Below are 25,814 nucleotides of genomic sequence, written 5' to 3'. Positions count from 1 at the left end.
GCAGCAGGGCTGTGTCCAACCCTTTGTGTCCCTGGGAGACCATCAGCAACCTCCAGCTATGCATGACACCCTCCCTGGGTGAGTTCTGCACCATTTAACCCGCACAGAGGAGCGGGGAGAGCAGAGCAGCAGGAGCTGGAAGGCTCGGGGTGCCCCGTACCTGACTGGTTGTTCCGCATGCGGATGGCCTTGGCCTTGGCCAGCTCCAGGGCCGTGATCCAGCGCTGCCTCTCCACCTCCGAGTTGGCCTTCAGGTGGTAGGTCCTGCCCCCGTTGGACAGCACGATGTTGCACGAGTCCTCCGTGTCGATGTGGGCCGTGGACAGGTTGATGGTGCCCCGGCACGTGTGGGCCATCTCTGCCTGTGTCCTGCACGGGAACACAGGGACAAGGGAGGGTCAGTGCCACTGTACCGGAGCCCAAAACACCTCCAAGGCACCCTCCTGCACAGCACAGACCTGTGGAGACATCCCGAGCTGGCAGCACTCATGTGCAATCCACTAAAGCTGGAAAAGGCCCTCAGACAGAGAAACAAGGACAGGCTGAGGTGTTTAGATGGAGCTTGTTCCCTTGGAGGAGCAACACCCCATCATTCTTTACACATTCACATCCCACCGTGTCCACTGCCTCTGGCTGCTCTAAAAGCAATGTTCCAGCTACACAACACTGGCTTTCTCATCTCATTTCCACTGCTGCTTTTGTCCCTTCTCTCAGTTGTTCCACCTCCAGAATCCAGCATTCTGTGGCTCTTTATACCCTCTCCTTTCCATCCCTTCCATCATTGTTTTTGCCCAAGTGTGCCCAGACCTTGTATGTGCCAGCCCTGGGGTGGCAGCAGGAGCAGGGCAGTGCCCGTCCCCTGAGCTGGCACTGCTGGGGCACCTCCAGTGCTGGGGCAGCTCTGGGACCCTCCTGACAGGAGAGACCTGGAGGGGCTGGAGTGTGTCCAGGCCAGGGAACGGAGCTGGGAAGGGGCTGCAGCCCCAGGAGAGGCTGAGGCAGCTGGAAAGGGGCTCAGCCTGGAGAAAAGGAGGCTTAGGGGGGACCTTGTGGCTCTGCACAGCTCCTGATAGGAGGGGACAGGCGGGAGGGTCGGGCTGTGCTCCAGGGAACAGGGACAGGAGGAGAGGGAACGGCCTCAGGCTGGGCCAAGGGAGACTCACAGTGGATACTGGGAATATTTCTTCCTGGAAAAGGTGGTCAGGCACTGGCAGGCTGCCCAGGGCAGGGCTGGAGTCCCCATCCCTGGAGGGATTTAGCAGCCATGTGGATGTGGCACTTCGGGACATGGGGTAGTGGTGGCCTTGCCGGTGGCAGGTTAATGGTTGACCTCAACGATCTCAGAGGGTTTTTCCAACCTCAGTGACTCTGTAATTCCACAAGAACATCAGAGCAGGGAGGCTTTACAGGCACAGCCTAGGGCTACTCTCAGAAAGTGTTGGTGATCAAGTTCACTACAGGACAGAGATATGGTCCCTGCCAGGGAAGAATGGGCAGCAATTCAGGGAAACCCACTGCCAACCTGATTCCTGAGGTTGCTTGCTACACAGAAGGAAGCCACTCTGCCTGACCAGGAACTCAAATCTCCAAACCCCCAAACATCTCAAGGACATCTCTCACCTGCTCAGCCCTGACACTGCTTTGGGGGACAGATTTATCCCAGGGCCATATCCAAGCCTGACATGAGGACATGAAATCCTCCTGGTGCCTCCTAAAGATCTAAGTTCATGTCTCTCTGCACCAGAGGGTAAGTTCAAATCCAGTGCACAGTGGTTACACTTTTCTCAGGGGCTGAGTTGGCCCCAAAGGATTCAAGCCCCAATTTTCATTCCCAAGTCATCCCTTCACACTGCAGCATGTACTGTGTTCCCAGGAGGGATCCCTTCCCACCTTGAGAGAGCTGCTAAAATCATTTTCCCTTCTCCACAAAGCAAAGGTCTCCAAGGTGACTGCAGTAAATGAGCTGCAGACATTCAAAGAGCCTCACTCTCCCACCCAAGGAATGGGAGATGCTGCTCTTCCAGCTCCCTTCCCGTGCCAATCTGCATGGGAAATCAATTCCTATCAATCAGCACCCACACACGAGGCAGGCACCTGACCCAGCCTGGAGCCAACAGCAACCTCCTGTGTCCAGAGACGGGAAAGGAGCAGAGGTGCCCTTCAGAGCGCTCGTGGTCAGCTGCATCTGCTTATTCACGGCTCGCACCGGGCTCCTGCGTACCGCGATCCCGGCAGATCTCTGGGCAGATCACTGGGAGCGCTGCACTTGGAGAGCTGAGGGCTGAGGGGGTTAAACCTGGACACGGAGCACCCAGAGGTGGAGGCAGCTGAGCCTCCGGGATTTTTTAGCTCTGTGAGGGAGCAAAAACCGCCGGGATTCGCCTTCGGAGCACCAGAATTAGAGCTGTGCATGGGAGGCTGGGGGGAATGACAGCCTTGGAGAGTCCTGGCCAGGACACAACAGAGAGAAAAAATATCCCAAAATACCACAGGGAGGACTAAAGCACCCGCCCACCCAGGCAGGGGACAGCAAACATCATCATATCAACATCAATATGTCCCCTTTCCCGGCAGCAGGATCCCAAAGCACCAGGACGTACTCCATGGAAGCCTTGAGTAACCAGCCCAAGGCAGCCCTGCCCAGCCCAGGCACCCAGCTCCAGACAGAGCAGGACAGGAGCCACGGACAGATGTCATGGCTTATCCACAAAATCAGGCTTGAGGCAACACCAGTGCTGCTGTGGATGTGCTAAGATCATTAGAGAGGAGAATCCTTACTCTAAAACCAGTGATATCTTTTACCACGATGCCAGCAAGACCCTATCTCAGCTGCCCAACCTCCTCTGGATGCACAGGTCCCAATTCCCACGTGGGTTTTGTCCAAGCCAGCAGATGTTGCTGCTCTGAATATATGCTTTCCTTTTTTATTTCAACAGAATAATAGGAATTTCAGACTGGTGAAAATTCTGGCATCTCCATCACCCACCCTACCCACCAGCCCAGCACAGCTCTTGTATCACAGACATTCACAATGACAGGTTTTGCAAAAATCTTGAAAGATTTTCTTTTTAAAATATTATTTATAGCATTTCTCCATTTTTTTGACTGAAAAAGCTGCTTTAGCTCCTTAACACCACAAATCTAAACACAGAGAGTGTGACAAGACAATTTGCAGCATCAGTTCCTTAAAAGGGCTCCAGTCTAAAACTCCTGGAGTCTGATTTTCAGTGACTTGGATTCTACAGCCTGACAGAGCAGCTACACACTGCAGTGCCATAAAAGAACAGCAAATTATAATTTAAAGACCTGCTTCCTACTTCTGAAGGGACACTTGAGCTCCAGGAGGCTGCTCAGCATGCCAGTGCTATGCAAAAGAAAGATGCTCCCAATTTTTAACAACCGTACCAAATCTCCCTGGATATAAACAACACATCTCCCTGCAAGGGCACACAGGACAGGTTTATCTACAGAGCAAAGAGAAGAAGGTGAAAAAGGAGATAATAAAATGGGTTTTGTCTGCCAGCTCCACAGCCGTGGTTTTGGTGATATCCCAACAGCCAAAGGTTGAGCTGTGGATGCTGGGAAGATGCTGATTACACAGGAGGTGTAATTAAAATTGTGTGGCTCTGCTGGAAATTAACAGGACACAGAAAGGAATGCACAAGCCAAACTCACACACTGCTCCCAACACTTAACAAGCACAAGGGATGCCCGTGGAATTTCTCTGAAGAATTTTCTTTCTACCAGCAAGGCTCTGCACCATTCTGGGTAGGTAGCCTTCTCCTAAAACTCAGCTTCTTGTCTGACAGCTCCAACAGCATCAGGCAGAGGAACCCAGCAGGGAACTGAGACCGTCCCCATGTCCCAGGCACAGCAGAATTCCAGCCTGAGCATCCACAGGAGCTCAGGGAACTCCCAGCAGCCCAGCCCTGGGACCAGAGCATTCCTGCAATCCTGGAAGCCCAAGAGCTGCCCCAGTTCAGCCGTGCAGGGCAGGAGGGACACCTGGAGGGACAGGTGACATTGTGATATTCTGCCCTGGCTGGGAGCATCCAGCATCATGAGAGGGCCAGAAACACTCAGGGCAGTGAGGGACAGGTCTCCAAACTGGATTGTCCACCTGAAACCCGGCAGGGAGCTACACAAACACTGAGCTGAGGGTCCCTTTCAAAGCTGGCAAGGCCAGTCTCCAGTATCACCCAAGTTCTAAGGCACCTCCACAGGAAAATATAAATACACTTTAAGTTATATCCTGAAATATGTTCACACTCCTGTCCTGCAGATTTTCCTGATAATCTCAAAACCACTGCTTTGCTATCAGCCTCAGAAATCAGCACACCTGATTCTACACCAGAGCATCACAGAATGGTTTGGGCTGGAAGGAACTTCAAAGACCATCCAGTGCCACCCCTGCCATGGCAGGGACACCTTCCACTGTCCCAGGCTGCTCCCAGCCCCAGTGTCCAACCTGGCCTTGGGCACTGCCAGGGATCCAGGGGCAGCCACAGCTGCTCTGGGCATCCTGTGCCAGGGCCTGCCCGCCCTCACAGGGAACAATTCCTAATTCCCAATATCCCATCCAGCCCTGCCCTCTGGCAGTGGGAAGCCATTCCCTGTGTCCTGTCACTCCAGGCCTGTGTTCCCCAGTCCCTCTCCATCTCTCTTGTGGCCCCTTTAGGCCCTGGAAAGGGCTCTGAGCTCTCCTTGGAGCCTTCTCGTCTCCAGGTGAGCACCCCCAGCTCTCCCAGCCTGTCCATAGGATCTCAAACACTGAATTCCCATCTTATCACTGTTCCCTGGTGTAAATGTAGGTCAGGCTCACACTCAGCCACCTCCGCAGGACAGGCTCAGAGAAGAACAAGGTGAGCAGGAGAGACTCCTAAAGACTCGTGAGGTTTCCCTGCCCTCTGGCAGTGGGAAGCCATTCCCTGTGTCCTGTCCCTCCATCCCTTGTCCCCAGTCCCTCTCCAGCTCTCCTGGAGCCCCTTTAGGCACCTGAGGAGGCTCTGAGCTCTCCTTGGAGCCTTCTCGTCTCCAGGTGAGCACCCCCAGCTCTCCCAGCCTGTCCATAGGATCTCAAACACTGAATTCCCATCTTATCACTGTTCCCTGGTGTAAATGTAGGTCAGGCTCACACTCAGCCACCTCCGCAGGACAGGCTCAGAGAAGAACAAGGTGAGCAGGAGAGACTCCTAAAGACTCGTGAGGTTTTGTCTTCCTTATCCCAGTGTCTCCTTCACCCTGGGCTTTCACTCCCTGCTGTTATACCACAATCAGTGAAATTTGGGCACTGAGGGGTTCAGAGGCTGCATCTGAACCCCCAGCCTCAGGCCACACACTCCAGGGACTTCACCCCAGTGTTATCCAGGAGCCAGCACAGCTCAGGAGTCAGAACAGCTCATGAGCAGGCTCTGACCCAGCCTTCTCTTGGGAAAGCAGCACCCAGTGCTCCAACAGGGACCTGCTGGGAGCTCTGGAACAAGCAGGAGGCACCAGCAGCCACACCAGACCATTTGCAGGGCACCACTGAGCTCCCTGGACACTGCTCACCCAGCAAGTATTTCCTAATTTAAACAGCATTTACAGAAAAATCTCCAGCTGTTGCTGCACAGACTTGGGGGGGTTTCCGTGCCTTATATAATTATTTGTTTTCCAAGGAAGTTTTGCTGTCCAAGTTTGGGGGGTGAGTGTAGATCCAGCAACAGGCTCCCCAGCACAACCAGACAGGCTCTTGCAGGTGCCACACTTCAGCTGGATGGGCAACACAGCACAGGGGCAGAGCCAGCAGGGATGCTCCCAGCTCCTCCTCCCTCAGGCAGCACCCAAGGAGAAAATAAGAAATATCTGAAGAGTTTGAAAAGGAAAAGGCACAAACTCTCAGGGAAGAGAGTGAAATTGTTTGTGGTTTGGGGTGGGTTTTGAGTCTCTGGCTGAGAGGTACAGAGACCTCACAGCAACATTTGTCAATGCTCACGTGGGATGGAGCTGGACACCAATCCCAGGCTCACCCCGGGAGCTGGCAGATGGACACATCAAGGCACTTTCCCAGTGAGCTCCACCACCACGATGTATTTGGAGCTCAGAAACACTTTTTGGCTGCCAGATCTCAACAGAATTACAAATTCAGGTTCCTGAACTGCTGCAGATCACACCCAAAACCCAATCCAACACAGCCAGGTGCAACAAACAGCACAACCCACAGCACAAACCCAACAGCTTCAGAGAACACACAGAGAGGGGCTTCAGACAAGGGTCTGGAAAGACAAAGGAGAATGGCTTCCCATGGACAGAGGCAGGATTAGATGGGGTATTGGAAAGAAATTCTCTCCTGTGAGGGTGGGCAGGCCCTGGCACAGGGTGCCCAGAGCAGCTGTGGCTGCCCCTGGATCCCTGGCAGTGTCCAAGGCCAGGCTGGACAGGGCTTGGAGCAGCCTGGGACAGTGGAAGGTGTCTCTGCCCAGGGCAGGGGTGGAACAAGATGATATTTAAAGTCCCATCCACCCCAGTCTGTGACACCCTCGCTGCTTCTTACACCACTGCCCTCTCCAGAGTGTGAGATTAAGACCTGTTTTTTCTACTGTTTATTTTACGGATTAAGTAGAAACCAGTTTATAAAATACATTTCTTCATCATACTGGAAAATATTGTAACATTAAGGGTTCTGCAGCCATAGAGCAATATTTATACCCGTGGCCAATTGGAAAATGCCCTTTGGAGTCAGGTGCAAGGACTGCTGCAGGCAGAGGGAAGGACAGAAATCAAGGACAGGGAACAAACCAGGCAGAATTGGACAATTCAGTAGCTGGGGACAGTATTTTCCTTCCCCAGAGTGGGAGGCAGCACAGGAGAGCTTGCCACAGCCCTGAGTCCCTGCTGTGCCTGAGCAGCACAGCCCGCTCTCCCCACAGGATGTAGCACAAGGATTTCCATGCAGAATTCAGAGCCTACCACGGCCACCTGGGTTAGGCTGAGCCCTCCCATTCCCCACAGCCTTCCCACAGGGCGCAGGGACAGGAGTTGCACTGCCCATTGCTCACTGCCAACAAAAGGCTCTTGTGCCACCACTCCCTCCCGGCATCACCCGTGCTGGACAACAGCTCCCTCATGGCTCAGCTCCCTCTTCCAGAGCATCCATGCCCACATCTGGTGTTTGAATTCCCTGTCACCCCACCCTACACCCCAGCTTTGAAATATCAGACACAACGAGCCCACCTGCACAAGTGCTCCAAGGCACATTTCCCAATAAGCTGAGATTTCCCACGTCATTTGTTCAGTTTTTGGGGGTATAAAACCAGTGAAATCTCTGTTTCCCTTTTAGGCATGATAAATCCCAAAAGCACTTGAATTTGAGCTCACATGCCTAAAGTCAGGGCACGGAACACTGAAACCAAACCTCTTGGGGTTATTGCTCTCCCTGCGTTCAAGGAAAAAGAGAGTTTATGACAACGCAATCCCAGAACTCAAATACCCACGGGGACAGAGGCGTGTGGCTCCAGAGGTATTTTCCCAGTGAGTTTAGCACACCACAGCTGGTTCAGCAGAGCTCTCACAAACCACAAGCTCCATGTGACAAACAGCTCAGATTTTCCCTTTGCTTCCTCTTTTTGCCTTCCCCAAAACCAAGGAAGCACAAACCAACCCCAAAGAAGCACAGGGCAAGTGTTGGGCTGAGATTGCTGTAAAAACACACAATTTTAGATCTATTTAAAGGCCAACTAATCTACAACTGGCTGCAGTCAGGATGGGCATGGACTGGGAATGATCAGGGCTAAGGGAAAGCCTGCAATCCTGGCTGCAATCCTGGCTGCAACCCTCACCAGCCAGAGGGATGTCTGCAGCTCAGGTACTCACCACCTCCACAGATCATGGGAATATTCCCCACAACCTATCCAGCAGCTTCCCAAGCTGGTTTCCAGGACAAACCCCTGCCCACACTGGGACCAAAGAACCCAACACCAAAGAGCCTCAGCAACACCACCCAAGCGCTGATTTAAGGAAGATTTGGCAATACAGCTCTTCTGTAAGCAAGCAATAAGCACAGCAATACGGAAGACACACTCATTTCTTCAGTGGCTTTCCACTTTCATTCGGCTGGTATACCCACCCCAGCAAAGGGACAAGGAAGAACCTGGAAGATCCTTCTGCTCCAGACCGTTCACAAACAGCCCTTGTCCCTCTATGCTTCAGAGAGGGGAAAAAAACTCCAGAGGAGCTCAGGACAGGCAATTTGTCAGACAAATTCCCTCAGAGCAACAGTACAGGACCTGGCACTGCCTGCTAGGAAGGTTCCATCCCACGAGGATGGGACACTTTGCCAACGCCAGCGCTTCCTACTTGGAAGCACCTCCGGTGTGAGACAGTTCCATGAGAACACTCCCTGCTGGGAAAGTGCACGGCTGTAAGACGTGCTCAGGGCAGGAAAACCACCACAGCTAAGCTGAAAGGGCTCTGCAAACAGCACCCAGGCTACCCCTCACCTCTTTTACTAAACAAAATTGAGGTTGAGCTGCTTGGGTGGCTGAGGAGCACAAAGCAAGCTCCTCCCAATGTACAACATATCCGAGGTGGGTGCCAAGCACAAGGGCTCATTTCCTCAAAACCTGTGTAAAACCTGCAAAAATGCACTCAGGCCTCAAAATGCTTTCCCTGCCAAAATCAGAATCACAGCAGAAGGCACAGTTCCCTTCCCCTTGTTTCTCAATGCTGTTTCTGCAGCACTCCCACTGACAAGACACCCACCCCAAATACAAAGATACTCTGAAGTCAGCCCATCCTGCTGCACACCTCTGGGATTGCCTTTTATACCACATTTCTGCCTCTCTTGTGTGCATGGTGCAGGTTTTCTGCCAGGACACCTCAGCAGTGGCCAGGAGATAAACTAAGTCATAGTGCAGGTATCAGCAGATATGGTTGGCAAAGACACCTTGTGTTGGACCTTTTATGAAAAAAAAAACAAAAAAACCTAATGTTAAAAGAATTACTAGCAAGCACTCCCACTCCTCCCAGCACACTGTGCTATCTCCTCTGCACCTCTGGAAAGGCCGGTGTGGCCCTGGCTGATAAGGATATCAACCCTGCAAACATGGCACCCAAGAAGCTCCTGGAGGCACTGGTTGGGGCTTCACCTGCTCCACCATCCCCCAGCTCTGCAGGGCACAGGCACAGGCAGCCCCGCTTCCACCCAACGCCACTGCAGCTCCCCAAAAAGGCTTTCACTCCTTCCCTTCCTGCAGAGCAGAACGAAAGGAACTCAGCGTGGGAAAAGTATCTCAGTACAGGCCCAGAAGGAAACACTCTAAGAGAGTGTCCTTGGTGGCAGCTGGCCTGCAGCTGACCCAGCACAGGGACACTGGTGTCCCTCACAGCCCACAACCCAAACCACCAGCTCAGCAGCTTCAGCAAAGCCCCTGAGCAGGGCTGCAGGAGCCAGGCTCTGCACATGGAGCCAGGATCCAAGCACGGAGCTGGGAATGGCTGCAGGAGCCAGGATCCAAGCACGGAGCTGGGAATGGCTGCAAGAGCCAGGATCCAAACACGGAACTGGGAATGGCTGCAGAAGCCAGGATCCAAGCACGGAGCTGGGAATGGCTGCAGGAGCCAGCTCTTCACACGGAGCTGGGAATGGCTGCAGGAGCCAGGCTCTGGGCATGCAGCTTCCAAAAACACCAGAGGAAGCCCCCCAGTCACTTGTTTTCTTTAGTTTCCAAACAAAAATACCAAAGATCCGGAGATGGAAAATCCCATCAAGAGTTTCAGCTGCTGCTGAGTTTATCACATCAGTGATATCACATCAGTGATGGAAGGTCTGGTCCAGATCTCATCACCTCCACAGCTAGCAGGATAATCCCAGACCTGGGCCAGGCCTGACTCACGAGCTTAGTGGCTCATTTGTACAAAGCAAGAAAAAGGAGTGACCACACACAAGGTTCATCTGACAAATGCTCTTTACTACACAAGAAACAAACACACTGAGAGCCTCAAGCAGTCATTTTTCTCATTACAGCCTCTGCTTTCAAGTTTGTACTGGTGCTTCAGCCCTTGGGAATTGTGTTAAATGATCAGCATAAAGATCAGCCACAGTCAACTCATGTTTATCTTTTCTCACCACCACAGCCAAGGACATAATAGCACACAGGGCACACAGAGTCAACATTAAAACCCAATTTTTCTTCCTATCCCATCAATTCCTATCTCATTTACAATATTCAGACTGGTTAAAAAATCCTGGTTTCCCAGACTACAGACTTTAGGGATGTATTTGCTTCAAGCATAAGAGTTATCCCAGCTTTCCGAAATTGAGGGTGGGTAGAAAAGCTCACTTCCAAGAATTTTTCCATGCTGCAAGCATCTGTCTTTTCTGGAAGTTACCATCAATGTTTATGTTTTCAGTACCAAATAAATTTCCCTCAAAGACAGCACATGAGATACAGTTTGTGACCTCAAACATCACTCTAAAATCATCACACTCCTGACCTCTTGCCAGCTTTCAAATAACGCTCAATTCTAGCCCAGGATCTCTGTGTGGATGAGATATTTCTTAAGGATAGATATCTAGATGCAGAATCACCTTCTGGATGAAATATTCCTTGAGGATAGATATCTGGATGCAAAGCCCACATGGTTGCATAAATATATATTTTTCTCTATTTTAAGGCATGAGAAGAAAGATAGAACTTCATATTTAAAAGCTGAACTGTTGCTTCTCAGCCCTTGACTATGAAATCCTCAGTTCAACAACCACTTTGCTACAGGTTTATGTGGAGGCAGGTTCCAGCTGTGTGTCCAGTGCAGACATGGAGAGAGGTTCCTTCAGCTCCATCTTCTCCCTGAACAGGACACGCAGCTGCCTCTGCTCAAGGCAAACACCCAAGAGCAGCAACTTCTGCAGCCTCCTGTGACCACCCAGAAGTTTTTTCTGTGATAAAACCATGCTCAGCTCCACAATCAGCATATCCTGCTTCTGGGAGCAGTCACCCCTGGGGCAGTGGAGGCAGCTGCCTGCTTCCAGAACAGATTCCAGCAGGCAGGAAATCACTGCTTGAGAGCAGAAGGAGGGAGAATGAACTTGACTACTGCACACAAGGTGCTTCCATGACCTCCACTCCCCAGGAAACCATCAGCTGATCCTTGCACGACACATTCCTGAGGAGTGTGGAGGTCAGGAATCCCAGGAAGAGCAGGTTTCCTGTAAGAACTGAGGAAACAGAGCGAAATGCAAGCAAGCACAGCAAACCATGTCAGCAGTGTGAGTGCAAGGGGCATTGAGGCACAGTGCAAGACCTTTCCCATCCCTTACAACACCACCCATAAAATAAAAAATGTTGGCAGCTGGCATTCCAGATGCTGGAGATGCCAAGAGCTTTATTTTAAACAGAAATCAAGAGTTAACCACTTACTGGGCCATGACTGGGACTTGAAGGTGCTTTTGGATCAAATCCTGCAGGTGCCCAAGTGACTTTGGCCAGCAACTTGGGGACAGGCCTGGCACATCCCAGCTGCTTCACTGTGAGACCCAACATCCTTCTGCACTGAGTCTCAGTGCCAGGACAAGGGGGAATGGCTTCCCTCTGCCAGAGGGCAGGGATGGATGGGATATTGGGAAGGAATTGTTTCCTGGAGGGTGGGCAGGCCTTGGCACGGAGTGCCCAGAGCAGCTGTGGCTGCCCCTGCATCCCTGGCAGTGCCCAAGGCCAGGCTAGACATTGGTGCTTGGAGTAGCCTGGGACAGTGGAAGGTGTCCCTGCCCACAGCAGGGGTGGACAAGATGCTGTATCAACTCCCTTCCAATCTAAACCATTCCATAAATCTCTAATCCAAGACATGCTCTGGGATCAGTGGTCAAGGCTGCACTTTTTCTGCAAAAACCCTCCAGATATTGACTGTGGATTACCAGGAACAGCCAAGAAGGAAGGCAAAGTCATTGACCTCCACAAGGGACAGCTCTCACACGTAGACAAGGATGAGTTGCAGCTTTCAGCCGATTTCCCAACTGCTCAGACCAGACTTTCTGTGTTATTTCAGTGCACAGTGTTGCAAGACAAGTTGTGTGGTGCAATAAATGCTCAGAGGTTTTAATACAGAAACATTTCAGTTGTTTCAGCACAATCCTAGTCCTGCCCTTCACTCTCACCCCTCTGGGCTGCCCTGGCTGCAGCCAAGCCCAGCCATCACCTTCACACCTCCCACAACACCCGTCTGCCATCCCACCCCTCTGCTCCACGCAGGAAAGGTTCACATCCACAAAAGCAGCACCAGCACTTCATCCAAAGTCACTCCTTCCCATTCCAGCAGCCACTCTGGGAAGCCAAGGGGCTCCTGCTGTACACACAAAGCAAACAAGCAATCCACATAATCATGGAATGGATTGAAAGGGACCTTAAAGCCCATCCAATTCCACTCTCTGCCATGGACAGTGTCATCTTTCACTACCCCAGGGTGCTCCAAGCCCTGTCCAACCTGGCCTGGAACACTCCCAGGGACCCAGGGGCAGCCAGAGTTGCTCAGGGCACCCTATACTCTCTTGCAGCTTTAAGCCATTCCCTCTTGTCCCGTCACTCCAGGCTCCTGTCTGAACTCCCTCTCCAGCTCTTTTGGAGCCCCTTTAGCTGTAGTTTTTCCATGAGAAAAACCCCAATTTTACACACTGCTTAGCCAGACAACTCCACAAGCCCCTCAGCTGCTCAGGCTCCTGGGAAGCAGCAGGGTTGTGCCAGCAGGTCCCAAAATCCCACTGCAGCCCAGGCCCTGGTGCTTCATAAAGGACATGAAAAGCCTTCGTCTCCAAGAGCTTGTGTCCAGCAGTTCCTGTCACAGGGACAGGGCTGGGAATGGTTTATTTTTAGCCCTCAGCATCTTTCATTTCCGTGGAGCCGCATGCAATGCTCCCTTCCCCAGGACACCTCCCCCCGCCTCTCCAACACCGAAAACCAGACTGCTGGGACAGAATGCAGGGCTCTGGCTGCTCTTCAGGACAAACCCCACCCGAGCAGGCCAGCAGAGGTACCACACACAGCCTGGGTGCTTTGCCAGTGCAGGAAAATAGGGAAAACAGGAGAAGCAGAGACACGTGCCACGCGTGCCAGCAGGATCCGTGCCGTGATCCACACTCCCAGCAAGGTGTGAGACAACAAACAAACGCCACAAGTGCAGCCAGCACCACAAGCAATCCAGCAATCCAGGGCTTTTCCAGAGCTTTTCATCTTCTCCAGCCAACAGCAGGGAGATGAATGCTGCTCTCCAGTTCTGAACTCCCACATGGTGAGGAGTACCTATTTATACAAATTTTTGAACAGATAAAAGGCCAGTCTTGGCCTAGAAGCCACTCTCTGCATCCATGTTCTCCCTGAATGCCTCCAAGAAGTGGCTCACGGCGTGTCCAGCAGGACCCCCAGCCCTGGGGGGTGTCACCCTGGCAGGTTCAGCAGCTGGAAGGACTGCACCAAAGGAGCCCAAGGCACACAAGGGAGGACACGGGAAGTGTCCCAAGAGAGAAGGAAGAGGCCAACTGAGCTGCAGAGGAACAGAGCCCAGTGCTCAGCTGGTTTCCCGAGCAGGACTTAATGCAGGGGACAAATAAAGCTGTTACCATCCTCCTCCTTACTTCCCAGGATCCACCAAAAATGAAAACTCTTTTTTTTTAACCTTCTCTATCCAATTTTATTTCTTTAATCTTCTGCAGGAAAAAAAAAAAAGCTGGTTTAAACCTTCAATGTTGTATCTAGATTCTTAAATATGGTGTAAGAGGGGACAGAAGCCAGGCCACTGAAGGGAATTCTACCATAGGAACATATTCCAGGAGCTGGACTTGGATAATCCTTGTGGGTGCCTTCCAAGTCAGGATATTCCACAACTCTGTGATATGAAGGAGCACAGAGCAGTGAAAAGCAGCACAATGCCCTTTTCCCAAGTGAGGGAGCAGGATCACATCACATCCAGGCTCACTTAAGCTAAGCTGTTCTGACTCCAACACTTGCACATGGGAGCAGATTCTTTTTATAGAGACCTGGCATGGCACAAACACTTCTCATGAGGTCCTGTTAAGGGATAAAGGTGCAGCAGCAGGATGGGCCCCACAAACTGCCATCACAGGACTGCACTAATCCCACACAGGCACATCCCAACTGCCTCTGCTGTGTTTACATCAAACCAGCAGTTCCATAAATAAACCAATTTGTAAATTAAGACTACACCTAATGGTATAATGTTCTATTATATGGTAGAATGGCAATAATATATTTTGAACTTGGAAATTAAAGCTACACCTAATGCTAAAGCTACACATAATGGAGTTTGTGTACCTGCCCCATGGGACAAAGGGCTCACTATTTATTTCCTTTACAAACAGAAAACTCTAATTCCCTCTGTACCCATAAGAATGCCTAACTTCAGGGTAATGTCTGACTTAATATTGGTGTTTTAGCTACTTTACAAATTCGTCCTTCCTAAAACTACAGAAATTGTGGATCTTCAGGTAAATACCTTGGACCAACCTGCCAACATTAAACTCACTACATTATAGCTGAAAGAATTAGGATTGTTCAGCCTGGAGGACAGAAGGGTCCAGTGAGAGCTCAGAGCCCTTTCCAGGGCCTAAAGGGGGTACAAGAGAGATGGAGAGGGACTGGGGACAAGGAATGGAGGGACAGGATGCAGGGAATGGCTTCCCACTGCCAGAGGGCAGGGATGGATGGGATATTGGGAATTAGGAATTGTTCCCTGGCAGGGTGGGCAGGCCCTGGCACAGGGTGCCCAGAGCAGCTGTGGCTGCCCCTGGATCCCTGGCAGTGCCCAAGGCCAGGCTGGACACTGGGGCTTGGAGCAACCTGGGACAGGAGAAGGTGTCCCTGCCCATGGCAGGGGTGGCACTGGATGGCTTTTAAGGTCCTTTCCCACCCAGGCCATCTCATGATTCCATAATTAAAGATTTTGTTCCCCCCCCTGCCCCAGCCTGACCCCGTGACAGCCCAGGCCTGGCACTGCAGAAGCTCCTCACCACGATCCCACTGCTGCCTCCAATGCGTCACTGCCTCCCTGCAGCATCCACAGGGATTCCTCCATAAAGCTCTCAGCCTCCACTGCCTGCAGAATGTGACTCTCACAACCCCTAAGCCTGTTCAGGTGTTGTGCACTTGGAAATCAGTTGTACAAATCATGATTGGATCAATCCTGTTCTCACAGCATGTGCTTTGTGCTAAAATTAAGCTACAATATTCCAATAATGGGGAATATCAGCTATGAGCAGCCAGAGGTTTCATTCCTGCACTGCAAAGGCACCTTAGGGCTGTAGTTGTGCAGCAGAATTCAATCCAATCAAGTAATTACAGACCTTATCTGTGCTGAGATACAGAGCTGCAGCCTCTCAAGGTACTTACAAGTGACAATTCCAGGCTGGATGTCTGCAGCTGTAAGGAGGCCTGTTACAGAGCAACAAAGCACAAATTTCCACACCTCTACAAGTCAACTTTCAGTTTTAAAACTACATTTCCAAGGAGCTTGCATGCATAGGTTTTTCCACTTTGAAGCAGAAATTTTTACTTCTTTCCTGGTGGTGAAAAGGAAGGGGACAGAGAGGGAGAGGCAGATGCCTCAACCAGTGCATACTCAATGTTTACCCACAAAAAAATGCAGGTTCCTGGGAAAACAGCTCCCAGGCAGCACCCAGCTGGGACATCCCAGAGACTGCACAGTGAAAAAAAATAGGAAAATTCCTGTCCATCAGCTCCTAAGCCAATCCCACTCCTAAAAAGATCAGAAATACCACTGGGTCTTTGCCTCCCCCCAAGTGTTGCAGCAAAACACTGTACTTATAATAAGCTTTAACAGATAAAAGTCTGATACAGGAGTAAAGCAGAGATAATCCCATAAATTTGGCTTGGCAATCCTCAGGCTGTCCCAGTGTCAGGCAGCTCCTCCACCAATTCAGAGTGCCATGGAAGTGCAGGATGGCCTGTGAAACAGCCTGAAGGGTTCAGACACAGGAATCACCAGGGCTCCCCTGGCACTGACAGGACAAGCCATAGACAGGACATGGCTTTTCCTCATCCCGCATCAGCATCCAGAGAGCTGAAGGCAAACTCACAAAAAATGACAGAAAGAATCATAGAATGGTTCATGAAATGTGTCTGGCAGGCACCTCAGTAGGCCTCAGGTCCAGTCTCCTGCTCTGAGCATCTGCCTCCACACAAGGCTGCTCAGGACCCTGGCCATACACGGCTGGAACAGTCATGAATTCCCTGCATCTCTCCAGATCCCTGTCCCAGTATTCAGTCCTCACTCCCAAGCCAACATGCTTCCATGTGTCCATGCAGGATTTCCCATGTGCTCTCCCAGCCCTGTGCCTCACCCTGCCAGGAGCAGAGCCAGGTTCTGTCCCCCCTCACACCCTCCACCACGGAGCTGTGGGTCTCCCTGTCTCCTCTGCTCCAGCCTCATCCTGGCAGGCCCCAAACCAGACTGATGGCCCAGACAGGGCACCCCAGGACACGCCTCTGCTGAGAAGAGGGGATGGTCTCTTCCCTCAACACTTCAGCTAACACAGCCAAAGCCACCACTGAGCTCTGGTCACTCCTGGTCACCTTTCTGTCGCCAGGGGCTCCTCTGCAAAGCTGCTTCAAGCAGCAATGCCTCTGCTGAGCGTCACGGGGTTCCCATCAGCCAGCTCTCCAGCCTGTCACAGTCCCTCTGAAATCCAGACCTGTGACCTCTCTGCTCCACTTGGCATCACCCACAGCTGGGCTGCAAGGGCACTCACCCATTAATAACCACATTACACAGCAAATACTGCAACTAATGAACTGTGATCTTATCACACTACCAAAACCCAATCAAATTATACATACTCCTAATCAATACCTGAGAGGATACAGCTAATCACAGCACCACCACCACCCCAGCTCCCAAAGGGAGCCCTGCATGCTGTGTACAATTCCAAGTGGGAGCTGACCGTGTGTCCTGTGTGCCAAATGTAAATTATGCACTATTAAGATGATTGTCACCTTTGTACCATCACAAAAAGACTTTCAGTTTGAGCACTCTTTTCCTCCTGCTTATAAAAATTCCATCCCAGCAGAGATGCAAAGTCAGGGAGCCTCAAGCAGACTCTCCCCAGCACAGACCACAGAGACCCAGTTGACAAGGAGTGGAAAACTCTGCTGGGATAAAATAAAGCCATAGAGTAGTTCCACCTGACCACACACTATAAACCTGCAGTGCCTTCTGCTCCAGAAGCCCTGCTGGGAAACACCACATTGGCAACTTGGGAATAATAAACGGCGGATTAACAGCACGCAGCATCAGTCACAGGAACATGCAGGCTTGGAAACAGATAAGATGGAAGGTCTCAAGTCTTCCAAGAACACAGGACGGGGCTGCTGGAGAACACAGCGCTGACACCAGGCACCACCCAAGCGTTCCTGGACAGAGCCCTCCAAAAAGGGCTTCAAACCAAAGGCTGAAACTTAACACAGAGTCACAGAATCGCACCACCCAAGCGTTCCTGGACAGAGCCCTCCAAAAAGGGCTTCAAACCAAAGGCTGAAACTTAACACAGAATCATAGAATCTCCCGAGCTGGAAGGAACCCACAAGGATCACCCAATCCAGCTCCTGTCCCTGCCCAGACCCCCAACAACCCCACCCTGTCCATCCCTGGCAGTGCTGTCCAAAGGCTCCTGGAGCTCTGGCAGCCTCGGGGCCGTGCCCATTCCCTGGGGAGCCTGGGCAGTGCCAGTACCCTCTGGGGGAAGAATCTTTTTCTAAAATCCAACCTAAAATTCCCCTGACACAACTTCATTGACTCCTCACGAGCTGTGGGCACAGCTGCCATCCCCACCTGCTGCGCAACGTCTCCACACCTCAACGACAAAAATCTGCTTCTTTAATCTTGTGGTCTCCACTCCTGCATAGTCCTGGAGAGGAGGGGTATGTCTGTGTCCCACTGCCATGAACACATCCCAGTCATCCATGTCCATGCTCCAGCCAAATCCACCCAAACTCACCCCATCTTCCGAACTGGGACCGGTGTATTTTTCAAGCGCTTCCAAGAAGAGCCACCACTCCTGACAGTTGCAGAAGACCTGAAAAAAAAAGTTTGTGGAACCACCCCTGTGCATTTCACAGGAAAAAAGAAACTTCAAAAAATCATGAAGATTTCCAGAGCTAGGGAATTAGTTGCCATGGATATTTGCTGCTGTGACAAATACTCTAATTCTGTGCTGGGGTGAGTGACAGGCACAAAGCACCAAGTCAGCTGGGAACAGCAACACGGCACGGCTGGAACACAGCACACACAGACCCAGTCTCTGGGAGCATCCCTGAGGAAATCAAGCCATGGACCTCAACATCACCAGCACCAGGAGGCCCCGTGACTCCCCAAAGGAGCTTTGCTCCCATCCAGGCTACTCAGCCCTGCTGTCACATCCATGGCTGTGCCATGGGAAGGAGAGTTCACTGTTTCTGAGAGCCCACCCAGTCACAATGTTTAGGTGTCTGTGCCAACCAACTAGCCTGAAGTGAGGCGATCTTACCCACGACAGCAATATACAACCAGCAGGCCTCAAGGACAACATTTTCCTGCTCTGTTTCTTATAAACTTCCTAAAAGAAACCTGCTCTAGCTATTAATAACAGATTAAGAATCACTGCTTTGTGTTGAAGAAGGAAAAGGCACTGACTCCCACTTCACCATATTTACCCCCACATGCATTGCAGAAGCTGATTTAAACAGCCACGCGTGCCCAGCCAGTGCTCTCATCCAGAAAGATTTGGAGGATTAAGACTATTTTTAGGGAGTGAAGCACCTCCCCCTGAGTCACTGCAGGGACACACATCTATCCAGTCATGATTCAAAGCAGAAATAGCCTTGAAGAGTTAGATAAAAATAAAAAAAAGCAAGGAAAGTGGATACTAACACAGCTTGGTGTGAAAGGAAGGGCAGGGAAAACAGAGGTGCCAATGAGTTTGGCCACAGTCAACAGTGCTGACAGAGCAGCAGCTCCATCAGTGCTGGGTCACAATGTGACCCGTGAGCAGCCCCACGCCCGCAGCGACGCTCACAGCGAGGAGCAGCATCACCTGGGGACAGCACAGCCCTGCCAGGAGCCCTGGCTTGCAGAGGGGGAAGCGAATCCCAAGTGCCTGGAAGGGGACCAAAGAGGAGATTTGCTCCCATTTGTTCTGCTTTCATGGCAGAGCTCCACTGACACGCAGTCCCACGCTTCCATCTGCATGTTTAATTGCAGCGTTGATCCTTCGCAGCCCGAAGCTCAGCACCAGCCCTGCACACAGGGCTGTGAGTCAGCACCACTGCCCAGCACCACACTCACATCCAGCTCTGCTCTCCTCCAGCCCAGCCTGCAGCTGGCAGACACGGGAATATTGTGTCATTAATTATTAAACAAGCTTTTTGATCGAAACCAAACAAAGGCTGATGCAAAGTGTAGAAAGATCCCTGCCACGGTGCTATAGGAACTGCTACAATAATTGAACAGTATAATAAGGACCTGAAGGGATATTTAACACCTCCAGCTAGCTCAGGTTTGGAAGCACTATCTTATTTAGGGATAAATCTCCAGGATGCTGCCTGCCCTCCTGATAGCAGGCTGAGACAACTCACATTTCAGGGTGACAACCTGAGCTGTTGGTCATCAGCTGAACAGACCCACAGGGAGCAGAGGGCTCTGATATCACTGATAACACTTAAGGCAGCTAAAATTACCAGGCTGAGTTACCCAGCTACAACAACTGATACACAAGCACAAAATACAGAAAAGCTTAGTAGTCTGATGTGCTGCGGCATAACCCAACCTACAGATAATAAACATCATGGTCATACAGAGGTGAGTTCAGAACACATTGCCCTGATTGGAAACTTCTTTTCAGGGGAAAATGAGGCAGGATACAAGGGATACTGCATGAAAAAGCACAGCAGGTTCCTCACAATACTCCTGACAAAAAGGATCAGCTCCTTCCCCAGTGACTCACTGTGGGTACAGAGGATGACAGACCATACAAGCACCAACTTAAACCTGTAATTGGAGCAAGCCAAGTCAGAGCTGAATACATATTTCCCTGGAAAAAGACAGGCAGGGGAGCTGCAGGAAGAGGCAGGTGATGCCAGTCACCTCTGCAGGCAAAGGACAGCCGTCCTGCTCCTGGAGCAACATGACAGCAGTCGGACCAGGGGCTGGCAAGGGTTTTCCAGGGCTGAGCATACCCGTGGATATCCTGGAGCAGGAGCCAGTCCATGCCAACCTCTGCTCCTAAAGCTCAGCACAGCCTCTGCTGTCCCACTCCAGCAGAGCTGAGGGAGCTCCAGCACTGTGTGGGAAAGATGTACAGTGACCCCCTGCCTGGGACAGCAGAGCAGAACTACACCAGTGTGTGCTCCAGCAATGGAAGCTGGACCAGAGCACACCAGAAAGGGGTAAAAGGCACCTCGCTCAGGTAAGGAGCCAGGCAGCTGAGCCCATAAACACCCTCCATACCTGCCAACAGCTCCAGGAGGGAAAACTGCCGTGGGAGCCAAGCTGCCTGAGGGATCCCCACCTGACCAACATCAAAACAGCAGCACAGGCTGCTGTACTTCCACACAAACCCAGAGTGCTCTGCCCCCTCAAAGTTTAGCTCTGCACAAGAACAAACCAGTTATTTCTTCTACAATTACATCAAATTAAGTATTTGGCCAGTACAGAACCACGGAATGGTTTGGGTGGGAAAGGATCTTAAAGGTTCTACCCCCGTGCCGTGGGCAGGGACACCATCCACAAGACCAGGCTGCTCCAAGCCCTGTCCAGCTTGCCTGGAACACTTGCAGGGATGGGATGAGGGATGACATCCACCCCATCTAGCCAAATTAAGATTATATGTACAGAAAGAAAGGAGAAAGATGGTTCATGGCTCGTCACAGTTTGCAACCAGCAAACAGAACCAGGCAACAGCTGTAAATCCCCTCAGCCAGCACTAATTACCAAGCCATGGTGGAAACATCCCTAAGGATAAGATCCCTGTCTCATGCCCTCCTGCAGAGTCAGCAGCAGTTGCTGTTTGGACTGAAATGAGCCCGACCTCCCCCACAGCACCAACTGGGAGCAGAGCAACCCAGCCTGGAACCAGCAGCCCAAAGAGCATCGTTCCCCCCACCCCACAGCACCCCTCAAGTGTCATGTGGACATGCAGTGTCCCCAGGGAGCTGTGGCAGCACAGGGACAAAGGGACAAAGCACAGCAAGGAGCTGCCTCCAGAATGGGCAAATAACAAGGAACAACAGCAAAGCACCATATGGATCCAGAGAGTGCCATGGGAAAACAAGCTGACTGGGAACACCAATTATTCATCACTGTTTAAAAACAAGTAACTCAAAGTCATCAGGAGCTGCAGAGCTGCCCTGGAAACCTGCACGCTCCAGCACCCAAAGAGACACAAACACTCCAGGACTTGTCTGCACAGGGACAGGGTGTCACAAAAATCATTCCAGGAGAGCATGTTGCCTCACTCTATCATGTACAAGCTAAACCGAAGGAAAAGTTTTCCCCTCCAAGGGTGGTCCAGCACTGGCAGAGGGGCCTGGAGAGGCTCTGCAAGCTCACACCTCGGAGATTTCAGAGCACAAGTGTGATGAGAGGCGGCTGAGGGAGATGGAGGGGCCCAACGGGGGCTCAACCTTCTGCGTCTGCACAACCCCCTGACAGGAGGGGACAGCCAAGCGGGGGAGTCAAGCTGTGCTCCCAGGGAACAGGGACAGGAGGAGAGGGAACACCTTCAGGCTGGGCCAGGGTAGGCTCAGGTTGGATATTGGGAAAATTCCTGTATGGAAAGGGTAGTCAGGGTGGCACAGCTGCCCAGGGCAGTGCTGGAGTTCCCATGCACGGAGGGATGTAAAGGCCACGTGGATGTAGCACTTGGGAACATGGCTCAGTGGCGGCCTTGGCAGTGCTGGGGGAACACTTGGATCAGAGGTCCCAGAGGTCCCTCCTGGGCTCCCTCAACCCCCCACATCTCTACCCTCAGCAGTGGTTTTCAAGCTCTTTCTTGAACTCTCCGCCTGAGCTTTCAGTGGAGTCTCAGCACAAGAAACAGGGAAAAAAACCTCTGGGTTGTGCTCAATCCCTCATGATGCCAACTAAGAGTTAACTGCTGGATAAACAGAGCTGGTGAAGAATACTGCTTTGTGAAATACGGCTTTTCCAGGGAATGAGCTGCAGGATGACCCAGACAAGACAGCTAAAGTGCCCCAGGCACCCATCACTGCTCTAAGAGGGGAGTTAATGCTGCTTGATGGAGAAGCCTTTCCCATCCCAACAATAACATGGTTTTCCCCTCTCCATTTGTCACTGCTTTCATCATTACACCCTGTGCCCACACGAAGCACTGCTGAAGGCTCTCCAGACACCCAACCCCCAGGAACCCAGCTCCAGCCCATCCCACAGAGGAGCCAACACATCCCAGAAATCTAAGAAAGGTCAAGGAGCTGCTGAGAGTACACAACACTCTTGGAGCATCCATGGTCACATGAGCTAACGCCAGTCTTTGATGAATTAATACTCACCTGAAGAACCTCTCTAATCTCCTTGAAAACACTTATCTGTTCAAGGTGATTAGATTCTCCCATACAGAGCCGCTAATTATAGATAATGATAAATCTGAGTGGCAGCCTGCAAGAGGAGTTCAGAGAGAGAGTTTGGATCATTAGCAAGTCAAGCAGACTAGTCCTGCATCCCCAAACTGCCTTCCCACGCTGGCATCACTGAATCAGCCAGAAAACTTTGTCAAAAACAACCTAGGAGGACCAATCAAGGGCAAGAAAAATGGTCCAACCATATTGCTGTGGATTTAGGAACTTCCCAAACCCACACACATCCCTCCAGAGGAGAGTACTGTGCAGGAACCCCTCAAGAATTCCTCAGCAGTTGTTATTTTTCACAGGTTCAGAGCAGGGAATACAAAGCAAAGGCACATGAAGTTTCCCTGGCAGCAAGACCTGATGTCTTCATCGATGTAGCAAAGCTACAGGAGGCTTTAAATGCTCCATTTGGGAAAAATATTGTAATTAGAAGCTTTAATTCAGCAAACTGTCCCTGTGAAACCAACTGGGCAGCAAACAGGCATCGCACTTGGCTGCTGCAGCAAATCCCTCAGAACAGCTCCAAAGGATGGCACAGCACCCACCCACACACCAGCAGCTCCAGGGACACCAAGGGGACACCCGGGATTTCAGCAGCTCAACTCTGCAAACCAAAATCCTGACAGGCTGGGGTTTAAAGATAAAGAGCAAGAGGCAGGAAATCCAAATGGAACAAAAAGCTTCAACCTGGAACGAAATCAATCCACACAAGGAGGCGGCCTGGGCACCACGGGGCAGCTTTCCCAGTTCAGATATTTTAGCAGACAAGCAAAATGAAGTTTCTGCAAAGCTACTCCTGAGCAGCCACAGCTAAATCTGGTGGGCTGTGCAGCTACAAAGGTGACAACACAAGAAGAACACAGCAAGGGCAGGAAAGGAGACTTGTGGTCTATTAAGCTGGGATGAGCACAAAGAGCCAGCAGAAAGCAGGACCCATGACTCTCAGAGTGCCAGAGACCTCTATAGAACATATACAGATAGACAAATACAGATATATGCTCTTTCTCAGTGAACAGGCAGCAGCCTGACACCTGCCTGGCTCCTGTCATGGAGCTAGAATTCCTATCAAAACAGAACTGCCAGTTTTTACCCCAGACTGTCTCCCAGGAGTGCTCCCAGATGAGCAATTCAAGCTGACACAGCCACTATTTCAGAGCGCTGGTTTTGAAGAGTATCATGGAGGCTTTTCTCCACTTAAGACAGACTTCACCACGTGTTCTGCACTGTATTTTTGTACTCCTGACTCACAACCAAATTAATTCAGTTGTCATCAAGCCCAGAGATGAAAAGAAGCACAAAATCCTCCAGCATCCTTTTCCCCAAGCAGCTGCTGAAGGTCTGCCCTGCCTGAAAGCTTCACAAAGTTTCAACTCCTTCACATGCTGCTCAGAATAATTTCCTTGGCTGTTTCTGTTTGTTGTTTCAGCCTAAAACAGATCAAATGGTCTCAAAATAAACCTGATTGTTCCCATCTAAAATAATTGTTGAAGAAAACCACTTGTTCACTCATGACAGACTTGGCATCAACATGCAAAAATAATATTCTGACATGGTTACAAATGGGATGTTAAACTCCAAAAGCCTTTTTGAGCAAGAGTTAAGGCATTCCAGAAAGGATTACAGTAAATTAGCTGAATTACTGAGAGGTAATTACATTTTTTTGGGGGAGGTTGTTTGGCTTAAGTTCTTTGAGGGTTTTCAACAACTCCAAGTGGATAAACACATGATTTATCTTCTGCACTGTTACCTGCTGTAGTCTGACCCCAGGACCCAGGTTCCAGGTCTCTCTTAGAGCTGGAAGAGTTTATAGTCACATATGACAGGGAGCTGGAGCTCTGCAATCTGCTTCAGGCTACATGTCAGCAGCTGGAGCTGAGAGGAAATCAGCTGATGAACTTTATGTCGGGAGGAAAAACAGCTTTGGCATAACCTTTACAGACAATTCCTGTCTCAGGGGGTTTGGCACTTTAAAGACCTACTATTTTATAAAGCTTAACCATCCCTAATAGTTAGGATTGTTTCCATGTCCTGAAGTACAGCCAACATTTGCTGCACATCACTGCGGGTGACAGAGCACTTGTGTTTCAAGTGACAAGAAAAAACATGGTCCAAATCACAGAATCCCTGAATGGTCTGGGTGGGAAGGGACCTTAAAGCTCCTGTCCTTCCACCCTCTGCCATACACAGGGACACCTTCCTGGAGGATAAAAACACCAACATCCACATTTGTATTTTCACCACCCCAGTGAGACAAGCAGCACAAGAGAAGCTATAAAGACGACACCGCTTTGGATTCAGCCTCGCAGCCTCGGGGTGTCTGACACGCTCCTCGCTGAGCCCACAGCCCGTCTGCACAAACCCAGCGTCAGACAGCGCCGGGAGCCAGGCACGGCTCGGAACAGCTGCCGGAGCTTCCTTCCGTCCCCCAGGAGCGCAGCCCCAGCCGGGGCTGGCTTCCCCAGCCCAGCATTCCCAGCACAGCATCCCAGGCCATCCTTCCACCGCCACCGCAGCGCCCGCAGCCCGGGCGCCGCTGGGGGAAGGACCCGCAGGCTGTGGCAGGGTACAGCAGCAGCAGGAGCAGGTTCCACAGCTAGGGGAGGAGGGTTTGGGGCGTTCGGATGGAAGGCTGTGATTTGGGCAGCTGTAGCAGCCGGAGCTGCTGCACCAGCAGCGGAGGGATGGAGAGAGAGAAGGATGAGAGATCCAGGGCGTTCCATCCTCCCGGGGCCCCGCGGCTCTGCAGAATCCGAGCCCGAGTTTGGCTTTAAAAGGGAAAAAAACCCCAGACTGAGCAATACGAGGCGATTTTCGCTGTACAACAGCGCAGCCCCCGCGGTCCGTCCTCCCCTCCCGGCGGCCCCTGCCCGGCCCCCCGGTCCCGGTACCTGTAGTAGCTGAGCAGCCCATTGCTGAGCACGAACCAGCGACGCTGGTAGCCCTTCAGGTAGTTGGTCCACTTGAAGAGCCACCCCTTGTAGGTGTCGGAGCCCGGGAGGGAGGCGGGCGGTCCCCCCGCCGGGCCCCCGCCGCCGCGGCCGCCCGGCTCGGCGCTCATGGCCGGCAGCTCGTGGCAGGCCAGGCAGGGGACGGCGCTGAGGAGCGAGACCAGCCCGCGGGTGCCGCCGCCGCAGAGCGCGGCCGCCTTCCCCATAGACCCCGCGGGGCCCGGCCGAGGCTCCGCCGCTCCCGGGGCGG

At 51.7% G+C, this 25,814-nt stretch overlaps 1 protein-coding gene across 1 annotated transcript in view; it reads right to left on the bottom strand.

Moving 5' to 3' along the window:
• The window catches only part of LOC121344377 (oxysterol-binding protein 1-like), a 65,331-nt gene extending 39,523 nt beyond the window's left edge, over positions 1-25,808 (bottom strand). Inside the window, exons 1-3 of the mRNA XM_041420266.1 lie at positions 25,505-25,808; positions 17,996-18,073; positions 161-369 (exon numbers count right to left, since the gene is read on the bottom strand). Of these exons, the coding sequence (XP_041276200.1) occupies positions 161-369; positions 17,996-18,073; positions 25,505-25,770 (553 nt within the window). The 5' untranslated portion in view covers positions 25,771-25,808. The remainder of the gene's footprint in view (positions 1-160; positions 370-17,995; positions 18,074-25,504) is intronic.
• Positions 25,809-25,814: the final 6 nt, after the last annotated feature.

Source organism: Onychostruthus taczanowskii, unplaced genomic scaffold, assembly GCF_017590055.1.
Source record: "Onychostruthus taczanowskii isolate IOZ18803 unplaced genomic scaffold, ASM1759005v1 scaffold64, whole genome shotgun sequence".
In the NCBI taxonomy this organism is placed as follows: Eukaryota; Metazoa; Chordata; class Aves; order Passeriformes; family Passeridae; genus Onychostruthus; species Onychostruthus taczanowskii.
The sequence above is the reverse complement of the archived record's forward strand: the minus strand, read 5'-3'. Positions and strand labels throughout refer to the sequence as shown.